General features: G+C 34.4%; 1 protein-coding gene across 6 annotated transcripts in view; it reads right to left on the reverse strand.

Annotated features, from left to right (window-relative positions):
* The window catches only part of CPEB2 (cytoplasmic polyadenylation element binding protein 2), a 69,127-nt gene that overhangs the window by 42,009 nt on the left and 14,001 nt on the right, over nucleotides 1-13,117 (reverse strand). For all 6 annotated transcript variants that reach the window (XM_070506215.1, XM_044767814.2, XM_070506217.1 and 3 more), the window contains one exon: nucleotides 11,947-12,037. In XM_070506215.1, coding sequence (XP_070362316.1) covers nucleotides 11,947-12,037 — 91 coding nt within the window. The remainder of the gene's footprint in view (nucleotides 1-11,946; nucleotides 12,038-13,117) is intronic.

Consider the following 13,117-nt stretch of genomic DNA (forward strand, 5'->3'; position numbering starts at 1 on the left):
CCAATTTCTCCCTATTGTCTAAAAGGCCTGTGGCATAGAGATTGGTAGTTGTACACTAACACTTCCTGTCAATAATAGGAACCCCCAATGCTAGACAGGTACAGGACTGCCTGGAATAAAAAACTAAATTTCCCCACCTTCCTTGTAGTTAAGTGTGCCCACGTGTGTAAGATCTGGTCAATGGGATGTAAAGCAAAATTGGTATGTGCAGTTTCTGATAAGTGTCCTTAAAAGGAATATCTTCCCTTTCCTTTACCTTTTTTCTGCTTGCTGGAATGCAGATGAGATGGCTAAATTAAAACAGCCGTATTAGATCACGAGGCAGAAGCTGAGTGTTAAGCATAGCAGAACAAGACATAAGGGGCCTAGGTCCATGAAAATCACCATATCACTTATAAGAGTATTATGTTTATGTAAGAGAAATAAATGTCTATCTTGTTTAAGCTACTTATGAGTTTTCTGTTGTCCCAGAAGAACCTAGTCTTACAAATAAAGTTGTCTAGTAATAAATTTGGGGCAAATTGAATATTAGGTAACCAGACTATTGCTTATATATTATTGGGGAAATATGATAAAGTATAATAATTTCATGATGGTTTCAATATATCTATCACTAACGGGTATATACTGTAGTATATACTATGTCTTGGTACTTCTTTCACATTAAGATACTATGGAATTTAAAATAAATAATTCTGAAAAATATATATTTATTCTTATGTGTCAAGTGAATAACCAGAAGACCTACAGTATCTTAAAAATTATCTTATTAGTCTATTATGGTTTTAAAAGTAATATGTATAATACATATATAAGACAAAGCATGTTAGCCATTTTAGATGTATATTTGTTCAAGAAGAAAACACTGCATACAACTTATTAATTGTATAATTACCAATTACTAAAACTTTAACAAAGCAGTATTTAAAGACACCCGATAAGCCAACATCAAAGACTATTCTTTCTCCAAAATAATTACTCACTACCAATAAAAAGAACTTATAAAATGCTGATGATAAAATATAAATTTCTTATGTCACTTTTCTTTGAATTTAAACCTACTTTTAAAACTGAAGAAATGTGGAATTAAGAAGGATAAGATGAAGCCATCACTTCCCCAACATCTCTTAATGTCTGTATAGCCTCAAGCTGAAAGCCTCTAGTAGCAAGATGATGATCATTTGATGAAGAATCATCTTATTTCCCTTTCCAGGTATCACGCTCCCTTGGTTCTCCTCCGTCACCAGCCAGTCCTTAAATCTCCTTTGCTATATCCTCCTCCTCTTCTCCACCTTCGAAAGTTGAAGCCTCAATGTTTAATCCTTGGACTTGACTTCTCTTTCTACAATGCCTCCCTCGGTGGTATTCTCTACGACTAAAGCTTTATACATGATCTCTCAGCAGATGACTCTCACATTTATATCTCTAATTGCAACCTCTCTACCTCAACTTCCCCAGATCAGTATATGGCACTGTCTTCCATCTGGATACACATCCCAAAACCTAGTCTAGTCTCCATTCAGCAGTCCATGTGATGATCTGAAAACCTAAGTCAGCTCATGTTGCTCTATTGCTCAAAACCTTTCCACACTTAACAATAAATATCTGGCCCCTCATCCTCTATAATTCTAACCACACTCTTTGCTATTCCTCAAACATGCCAGGTATATCTCCATTTCAGGAACTTTATATTTCCTCTTCTTTCTGCTTGAAATGCCTTTGCCCAGATATGACTAAAGTTTGCACCTCTCACTTCATTCATGTCTTTAAGAGATGCCATCACAGACCATCCTGTCTAAAATAGTAGCTTCTTTCTTTCTCAATCCCCTTGACACTATATTTTTTCTTCATAGCACTGATTCGTTTTGTTTCTATCCTTTGTCAAAATAGAAGATTCATGAGGTCAGGACTTTGTCTTTTTTAACTCTCTACTATACCTCTAGCATCTAAAACAGTGTGTAGCACATAATAGGGTCTTAAATAGTTCTCAAACAGATGTATAAAATATCTCATTCTATTATGTGAAACATGAACTTAACCAAAAGCACAGTACCTAAATATATGTTTGTATATGGAGCATAGGAAGGACATTCTCTAAGGAAATGGAAAAACTACAGAACAAGTTTTTATCAGTTCATTCTTCAAGTAGGGGAAGAGAGGGAGGAAGACGAGTCCTGCTCTTTGTTCTTTGCCAAGATAAATTTTTTCCTTCTCCACAACTATTTTCTGTTCTTTAGTAAATACAACCAAAAAATGATTTCCAAAGTCCCAATATTCACAGTTAATGATGCCAACTCATTCCTCATTAGTGATGAGAAAATTGCTAAAGAACAATGACACACATTCTGCCAACTCCTTTTAGTAGGGGAAAAAAAACACATTTAAATCACATATTAGAATCATGAAGAGCTTGGGTTAGAATTAACATTAGACCAATTATAAGATAGGCAGTATGGTGCAGTGGTTAAAAGCACAAACTCAAGAGCTACTATGTTCCACGACTTACTGGCATTGAAACTAGGCAATTATTGTTAATAAGCCATCACAGTCACCCAACTATAAAATAAGGGTAAACATCTACCTCTTAGTTGTGAGAATTAAATAAGTTAATAGATAGATGTAGAGTCCTCAGAAAAGTACCTGGCATATATCAAGTGCTCAATAGATGATATGTATATGTTATATATTATATATTAAACACATACACATACTCTTAAATGAAAAGATCTAATACTTCCTTCTTATGTGCTTTAAATAAAGCATTGCTCCCACTGGTTTGGTAGACTCTTCTAATATATTGTCATTGTCTACATTTCACTTTTATTTCCAAATCCAATTAGAAAAAAAATGGTTCATAGGAAGTCTGGTAAAATCCACTTAGAATGTGGTCATTACCAACCTTGAATAACTCCAATCTCTGCTCAGATCCAAGGGGCAGGACAGTCATTCCTGACCTCACTCCCAAATCTCAATGCATGCCTCATAAAAGCCTAAGAATAGGATCATACAAATGTAGAAAAGACCCTTAGATCCAAAGTACCAGGTCCCAAGAGAGCAACAGAATCATTCCTTACCTACAGCTAATAAAAGTCATCAGTCTACTTTAGTTTCCAGGGAAATTAATCTAGTTAACTCACTCTTAAATCAGGATCCCATAATAAATTTTTTCACCTAATAATTATTAACAACTTTTAAAATGTTTATCCAATCAATACTAGAAAATATACTAAGAAACACCAAGGAACATAGAATATTAAAAACTTTGTTTCAAGTAAAGTATAATCACAATAGAAAGACCATAACAACAAAAGACTAAATTTAAGTCATTAATCATCTGGTAAGATAATGTATTATTATAAAGTTATTACAATAAAACTAGTACTAATTAAGATATAAGCAATTCATATTAAAATCAAATTGAACCAATAATGGATACAAAACCTTAAAATGTAAAAGAACTTTAAATGAAAATAATATTAAGAATAACAAGTGGGCAATCAAACATTGCCAGTAGCAGCATAAACGGTCATAAAAGTTAAAAATAAGTTCACAATATATGTCTAGAGCCACAAAAATAAATGGTTTAAGACTATTCTATGGAAATAAACACAGAAAAAGCTCACTCATTTTATTTAAAAATGAAATACCTAAACGTTCAACCGTGCACACGCGTGTAAATAATTTTAGAAGTTCTAAATAATATTGATGAAAAATATGAATTATTGTGAAAAAAATGTTTAATCATTCAACCAACATCTTACTGTGCCCCACACAGCTTGGCACTATGACAGATGCTGATTCAAGATAAAGCAAAAACGGAGGTGGTCATTGCTCCCATGATACAATATCATGTGAAAGATATATACATTGGGAAAAAAAAACAAACTACTGAATCCAAAATAAATGAGACAATTACTCCAATTAAAAAGGAATATGAATTCAAGTCCATTTCCCAGATCAAAAAGACAATGTAAGAGTTCTACCTGTTTGGCTTCTAGTAATGCTCACTAGATTATAAACCCCAACTGCAAGAGCTTCCAATCACCATTTTTATGCCTTGTCTTTAAAAATGAATGGGCAGCAAAAGATCATAAGAAGTCTGAAAGAAGCCTCCAGCACAATAAATAAAAAGAACAAAACCAAACAAATAGAAAAGAGGAACTTAGAAGAAGCATAAACAATACAAGGAACTGGAAAAATAATCTTCACACTATAATATGGTGTTTAAAGAGAAATATTCAAGAGAAATAAGATGAAAAAAGGATAATAGGAAAGTTCTGAGAATTTTTTTAAAGAGGGTCTTAAAAGTTCTCCAGAGAAAATTCTTAAAATAAAAAAAATCAATAGAAGAGTTGAAAAACAAGAGATGAGGAAATCTCTCCAAAAGTCAAACAAAAGATAAATCAATGGAAAATAGAAAAGCAGATTATGAGGATAGGAGGTTTAATATCTGAAGAGCAAGAATTCCAGAAACAGGTAATGTGAAAAATACAATGGGATAAGTTATCAAAGAAATACCCCAAATTTCCAAGAACTGAAGGAAATAAATCTCTGAATTAAAAAAAAAGGAAGGAAGGAAGGAAGGGAGGGAGGGTGGGAGGGAGGGAGGAAGGAAGGAAGGACAGATGGACAACAGGCAGGCAGAGCCACTCCTCTGTCTTCCTCATCCCAGAAGACCCATATTTCATTATTATGAAATTTCAGAACTACAGGCATGAAAATATCCTAAAAGTTTCCAGAAAGAAAAGTAAAAAATTTAAAAACACAAAACAAGGCAATTAATCATACAAATGAACAGGTTTCAGAATGGTATTTTATACATATAGTAACCTGGGAAGTTAAAGATAATGAAGCAATGCTTTCAATACACTAAATTACTAATATATAATTCCATACCAGCCTATCATGTTATATAGGTAGAATAAATATGTTTTCATACATATGAGGTCTCAAAATTTATGTCCCATCTGAAGGAAGGTACTGTAAGACAGGCCTAATAAAACAAAGGCATTAACCATTAAGAAAAGGACATGGAGATCAGGACATGGATTTCACAGGAAAAAAGAATTCCCAGGATTAGAGAAGTTCTAAAATGACAGTTGTGGAGGGCTACAAGAAGATGCCTCCAATGGCAGGAAAAAAATGTCTGATGATTATCTGATGTTTTTACATGTATTGAGAGAAGCGTCACAGTTCTATTGATACATTTTGGGAAGAATTACTGACAAGTACTTAGAAAACTAAGCCAAAAGAGACAATGATCAATTCCAGGAAAAACAAACATATGAAAAAGAATGTTATATTACAGTACAAAATATATGCAGTTCACCTATGAATATTACTTGCATTATCACAGTAATACACCCCCTAATCTAAACAAAAGTGGTCCTATAATCATTTTGTGAGGACAGAGCAGGGAAAGGTGTTAGGAATGGGAAGTCAAAGTAAAGAGTCAACATATAATATCTAAAATGTAATAAATACAGAAGCATAAGCATATTATTTACAAATAATTACCTGAATAAACAATAAAAAGCTTGAAAGTAGCTATCTCTAAGGAATAGGAATCAGAAGTAGATAGAGAAGAATGAAGAAGAAAACTTCTATTTTTTGTTATATAAGCCTTATGGCACCATTTGACTTTCTAACTTATGTACATATATTTTTTAAACTGCTTTTTAAAAGTTAATCAGGTTGGAGGGAAAATAAAGATTTGAATATTGCAAATATTTTAAGGTTATATGTAGAAAAAGAAAAGATTAGAAAAATTATACATCAATATATCAAATGTGGTTATTTTAGTTTGTAGAACTATTGCTGTTTTAAAACTTTTTTTCCTAGTTTTTCCGAATTTCCTGTAATGAATACAAACTAATTTGGGTAATAAGAAAACAAAATTTTAAGAAGGATAAATCCTATACTCTGGAGGGAAAACCTTCAACAGAGATTCTCAGATATCTTTCAAATACTATAAACAGCTAAAATTCGTAGGCTTAACTATCCCAAGTACTTCCTTTTATCACTGCAAGTTCTATATAAAAAATATTATTTTTGTTTTATTTTCAATTCAAAAGTAAGAGTTATGAGGCTATATTTTAAGTCCTAAGAAAGAGGCTTTGTGGTAAGTAATAAGCTTTTAGTAAACACATCTATGCTCTGAATAAATAAATGTGATTTTAAGAAAATTCGTTGTCATTTCTGTCTGATGAGTTTTAGTTTTTAAAAGAGAAAAAAAAACGCAGGCTGTTGTAACTCAAATCAATTAGTTAAATACTCAAAGATGCTTGGAAGAAATAACTCAACTATGTTCTCATATTTAATAATGCTGTTGCTAATTAAGACAACCACCTAAAAAGAAATAAAAATAAATAACTCTATCCATGATATATTTCAGATTTTTCTAAAACAAGAACTTTTACATTTTATTACATTTTCATAATTTCCTTTTCAATCTGAAGATATTCTCACTGATGATAAAGTTAAACTCTTGTAAACTGTACTTTCCTTAAGATGAACTGAAGTCTGAGTAGTTGGAGGGTAAAGTTATTAAGGTATCAGGTATATTACAACAGTGACCATCTCTTCAAGTCAGAATACATTTAAAAAAATGCATGTGGCTTCTATACATATATTAATAGACATCATTCCAAAGTTAATAATGACTTTTTCTTCTTACCAAAGGCCAGTAATCTATACAAAAAAGAAAAAAAATCCATCAAGGGAAAAGAATATGTAAATTCTATTCACTCCTTCTTAAAATAAAGGTAAATATTTTACTTAAAAATTGAAAGTTTATAAAGCAATCCCACCTCAATTAGCTTTTTTCGAAGACATTCTTGTATACACGATTTTCATCTATACTTTTTTTTGGTACTTGTGAAAATTTTGACTCCAGGAAACACAAGTGGCTAGAGAAAAGTAAAATTAGTTCTGAGAAATGCATCTTTCTCTCTGTCAGAGCGAACAAGCCAGAACAGTGTAAGAGGAGTGACATAACTGCCCTGGCATGTATATTATTGGTATCAGTTTTATTTTGCACTTCACTGTATTTTAATAAATGTCATTAAAATTTCTATGATCTTTCATAGATCTCTGATCTTATTCTATACCAAAGTTTCTCCAAGGGTGCTCTTTACACAACCTGCAATCACGGTCTCCAGGAGTGGGGCCCTAAAACTTGCATGTTAAACATGTTCTCAGAGTTTGAGAACCTCTGTCCAGCTCAAAAGTTTTTATGTTCTAAAATGGAAGTTCTCAGCCAGAGACTTTTAGAAATTTAGACAAGTTATTTTGTGACTTTGTACTTGAATTTTATATAACGTCAAGTGAAGAGAATCAGAGGGAAAAGAAAAGAGGCAAGAATTTATGTGGTACTACCCACAAACACTTGGCGCCTTACAGAAATAATTCCTTATTTTCTCAGGGGTTATTTCCTTAAAAAAAGTAGAGATTCTTACTTCAGGAGTCTTAGAGAATGGGTGTTTAGCAGTCAAGTAATAAAAATGACATTAGATATACAAAAACACACAGTAAATAAACATTTTAAAGGCATCCACTTCTAAACATTTGCTGGTGTAAAATCATGCTTTAAATACTTTTTCCTGAATTCTCTTTAATTGTTCAGGGAACATTGGTAAAGGCATTGTGACTAGCTGAGATAGATCTTCCCGAGAACTGTTATATAAACTGCATTTCTTCCTATACTTTTCAAATCAACTTTTATGAGTTGAAATTAAATATTTTGGTTGCCATTATGCTTTGGGGGAGGGAGTAAGCAACTTTTGGTGAAAATGCTTACACAGTAAGACCTTTTTGAAAATTGCCAGAGGAAGGGAGGGAAGAGACCTTAACAATAATCACTGTCTTGTTCTTTTGTTTAAAGGCGAATGAACTGTCCCACACAAACACAAAAAGATCACAGATTATTTCATATAGGTATGCAAGTACAAAACTGCAAAATCACGAAACTGCACTTGGCAAAGCATGATTTACTTTAACAATTAAAAGAATCCATTATTTGTCCATCCTTTGAAAAGGAAAATATTTGCCGAGAATCAAGACAGTCATCTGAAAATGGGATGTTAATGGCAAGAAACCACTGTAGAATAAATAAAACAGACTGGTCAGTGCCACTCATACTAAGGAAAGTATAAAGCAGTCCGCTAGTGTTCACGATCCACAGCAAAAGACAGCACACACTCCACAGGCCTGGCTGAGCAGTGTTACACCCAATCAACATCAGGCAGCCCTAAACAGGCTATGCCAAGACTAGTCTGCTTTCGGTTCCTCAACTGTGACAAGCTCTTCTATATATCCTGGGCCCTTTGTCTAGTTGACACTTTCCCCCCAATATTTTTCCATCTCTGTGTTGCTCAGGCTTCAGGTCTAAGCTTTCTTTACTCCACACCAAAATTAGGTACCCCTTCCCCACACTTATTACCTCCCTAAGCACCTTACAATCTCCCTCCATAGTACTTCTAACACTCTGTAGTTATATGTAAGTACTAAAGGATGTGCATATATTAGGATATTATATGTACATATGCATATTAGACATATAACTTAAGGTCTCTCTTTTTCCAGTTGGCTATACATTCCACAAGAACAGATTCACACAACGTTCAGTCAGGGTCTTGAACAATGACTGGTACAAAGGTAGGCTCAATTAGTAGAATAAAGTGCATTCAGATTTCCATCTTTGGTTGCCACACTTCACACCTGGAGAGCCCCAACAAGACAAGACCCTTCTCACCTGCTATACTAGACCCTAAAAACCTTAAAATTAAACAATGGAGGTTCCCTACTGACCTGTAAAAAACATTGGGGAGTGGGAAAATGGAAAGCTGTAGTGAAGTATTTTGGGCTTAAGTGAGGATGGGAGGGTCCTTCTGTTAGTACAATCAGTCAGGTCAGTAACATGCCACTGACTGATTTGGATTCCATAGATCTGCTTGATTGCTTTTCCTTCTACTAACACTAAATCTTACCTTGAGTAGTTCCTCTTATCCTTTAGAAAAGTAGAAGTGAATGCAAATTTACAGTTTCTGCCTTTCATCTCTGTGGAAGCCAGTCTCCAAGCTGGCCTCCAGTGATCCTGGCCTCCTACTATTCACATGTCTTGAGTAGCAGACTCCTCCCCAGTTGAGCAGGGCTGATCTATGTAGTTAGGGGGGTATCATGGAAATGATGGTGTAAGACTTCTGAAGGTAGGTCATGAAAGACACTGGGGTATTCGCCTCGAGCTTTATCATTTGCTCTGGGGGGATTCAGCAACTAACCGTGAGGACACTTGAGCAGCCCTGTGGAGAGGTCCATGTGGTGATGAACTGAGCTCTCCTGCCAACAGCCTACAATAACTTGGCCAGCCACATGAGTGAACCATCTTGGAAAAGAACCTCCAGCTCCAGTCAAACCTTCAGATGACTGCAGCCTCTGCCACTATCTTGACTGCCATCTCACAAGATACTCAGCCAGATCTAACCAGCTAAACTGCTCCTGAATTCTAACCCACAGAAATTGTAAGATGATAATTGTTTATTGTTTTAAGATGTTAAGTTTAGGGGTCATTTGTTATGCCTCAATAGACAATTATTATAATCTCATCACTCAAATTCACACAGAAATTTTCTAGGAGTTTTCACCATTAACATGAAGGGAAACAAGAAATACATTAAAAAAAATTTACCCTACAACTTCCTTCTCCTTTTTCATTAAATCCCATAAGAAAGACAAAGCAAATGGCTTGTTTCTTGAAAACATTTTAAAACGATAAATTAAGATTCATTCTATTTTTTGGAAAATAGAAAGAATTTCCTCGTATTAAATAGAGGACAGAATTTTTTGAAAGAGGGGAAAAGATGAGATAGGGTAGAGGCTGAAGAGCTGCCCTAAAGATCAGGAATGAAAAAAGGGGAAACAAATTCAGGGATTGGTTTCTTCCATTTGTCACAACCTTGCTTTAGCAGATTTTACTGAGGTCCAGCCCAAGAAAATGTGTAACGATTGGAGTGTGGCAGGGAAGGTATAGAATATGATTTCCCAGAAGGCAGGGGAGTTTGTACAAGTAAGAAAAGGAAGAAAAAACTTTAAGTGGCAGCACTTGGGTCTCAAGATCATTTCAAATAGGTATATGATGGCAATCTGCAGAAGTATCTGTCTTTTTCTTTATTCTATGCAGAGGAGGTTTCTCAAGTGTTTTTTATTTATTTTTTCTCTTTTTAGTCCCTGTCATAATAAACGTGGAACACACAAAACTCCAATCAGAAATAAAAATTTGTCACCATGATTCCTAAAGGGGTGGTAAGAATGTTTTTCCCCTTCTCATGGCCAAAGATAATTTTTCTAACAAAAGAATTTTGAATTTACGTAAGTTTTCTTTTTATTATTATTATTAAATTCCTCTTAGCCGTATGCTGCTTCCATTTAATTTTTCAAAGCCTTCTCTCTAGGTTTCCCTCCACTTTTTATTATACACAGGCTAGAAAAAAAGAAAAACTGAGATAATTAACAGTGCAGCAGAGAATGTTTGCTCTTATTATCTTCAAAAGGCCTTTTTAAAGAAGACAGGGAGAAATAACAATGAAAAACTTTTCATTATCCACTGGTAACAGTTAAAGCCGACTTTATCTTGTATTAGAATTTCTAAGAATTTTTTTTCTAGATAAGCAAAGGAAATAAACAGAGGGAAATTCTTCATAATCATAAACTGCTGGATTCTATTCTTAAACATTAGATCCAAGACAAATGCCACTGGGACTGTCAGCATAACAGTGAAAAAGAACAAGACCCCAGTATACAGATACTCAAAAAACTACGCTGGATTTAGGTTAGAAGCAAAAAATCCGTGCCACCGCCCCCCCCATGAAGTATAACTGAGGTCCTGAACCAGAACCAACCAGTTAAGTTGCTCCTGAATTCTTGACCCACAGAAACTGTGTGAGGTAATAAATGTTTATTGTTGGTTTAAGCTACTAAGTTTTAGGATAAATTATTATGCAGCAATAGCCAACTAATATCTCTCATCATTCAAGTTCACACAGTTTCGCTAGATTTTCACCATTGATGTAAAAGGCAAAGAGATATATTGTATAAAGAAATGTAAAATAATTACTAACATGTAATGTACAGACAAATGAAAACAAATATGTTAATGAAATTTCTTCAGATACAGTTAACAAGACTGATACTATGAGATCAGTGGAGCTGATTCTGTTCCTCATTTGCCCCAACTTTTATGAAGAGTTGTTCTCTACTTGAGAGAAGATACTATAAAACATCTCTTCCAAAACCCTATGATATGGGCCGGCCCTGTGGCCAAGTGGTTAAGTTCTCGCACTCCACTTTGGCGGCCCAGGGTTGGGATCCTGGGCACGGACATGGTACCGCTCATTAGGCCATGTTGAGGTGGTGTCCCACATGCCACAACTTAAAAAAAAAGGACCCACAACTAAAATACGCAACTATGTACTGGGGGGATTTCGGGAGGAAAAAAAAAAAAAACCCTATGATACGACAGCAGAAGAAAAATGAGGAAGTAAGTTAACCTTGGACAATTCTACGTTGGAATCACTGCAAATTGCGAATGCAAGTATTCTAAGGATTTATTTGTAATATTTCTATATTTGATAGAATTCTAGAAAAGTGACACACTATATACTTTCAGATCCATTCTTTGTCATCTGGTGAACTGAACAATAGTGTTTTTTTCTTAAATAACCAGTCAAGAGAGATAGGTTTACATTTCTCTCTGTATAAATCAGCATAAATCTAAATAAGCTATAAAGGAAAAAGTATGACATTTCACAAAAACAAGGGTTCTTATTAACTAATAATAGAATTTTATAGGTGACATAGGTTCTAGTTAGTGCTCATTTTCATATAAGGAATGGTAAGATAAGCAGATAAAGTGGTGGATGATATAAGAAATTTTTTTTAAAAGTCACTTACCCTTAAGAGGATCATGCTCTGCTCTCATAATATCAATGAGGGAATTTTCCAAAGAGTGCATATTCAAACTGTCATACATTCTACTTCGATCCTAGAAGAGAAGGAAAAAAAGACCAATATAATCTATGCAAATTTTTCAAAAAGTGATGATAAATATACTAACTTTTCTTACAGAAAACAGGACATCTGATTAATATAATATTAATAATCAGTTTGCATTCCAAGACAATACCAATAACTAAGGATCTCATGAGCTATAATATCTCCTGTATTAGAGGACAATATATTTAATACATTTATCTCCAAAATCACATATCAAAAGTAATCTTATTTCATTGGCAGTATTAATGCAATACACTAAAATAAGTTCTGTTATCATTCTCAACTGATAAAGATTTCTGAAATGTTATACACACACAAAGCATTTTTAGTGTTATTTAACTTCTAAACTTTTCTCATATACCTAGGAAGACAGACACTGGCACTTGAAAAATAAATATCTTGGGTGAAAGGATTTCATTCCACAATTGCACCATACTTTAAACATCTATCAAACATTTATGTTATTTAACTCAGTAGTCAGAATTTCACAATAATGAATGTATAATCATCTTATACAGTAAAAATCAAAAGCATGAGATACTATTATCGGAACAAAGACTCACACCTAGAATATTTATATTCAAATCTTGCTCTCTAAAGTCCTCACATATTGGTCTCTGCATTTCTTTTTTTTTTCTTTTGAGGAAGATTAGCCCCGAGCTAACTGCTGCCAATCCTCCTCTTTTCACTGAGGAAGACTGGCCCTGAGCTAACATCCATGCCCATCTTCCTCTACTTTGTAAGTGGGACGCCTACTACAGCATGGCATGCCAAGCAGTGCCATGTCCATAACAGGGATCTGAAAGAGCGAAGCCCTGGCCGCTGAAGTGGAACACGCACACCCAACCACTGTGCCACCTGGCTGGCCCCTGGTCTCTGCATTTCTAATTCTTCCCTTCCCTCCACCCCTCTGCAAAAAAGGCAGGTAGGGGAGGAAAGGGTGAAAGTACTCCCATCTCATGAAGTTTCCTACCTCAAGTCTCAGAACAAAGTCTTTTGTGCAGCTGGAAGTCTTGTTGGCTAAATGTTAAGTCCTCAAAGTGCTTACTAAAAGGAATTTCATTCTTTT

This window comes from Equus asinus, chromosome 3, assembly GCF_041296235.1.
Source record: "Equus asinus isolate D_3611 breed Donkey chromosome 3, EquAss-T2T_v2, whole genome shotgun sequence".
In the NCBI taxonomy this organism is placed as follows: domain Eukaryota; kingdom Metazoa; phylum Chordata; class Mammalia; order Perissodactyla; family Equidae; genus Equus; species Equus asinus.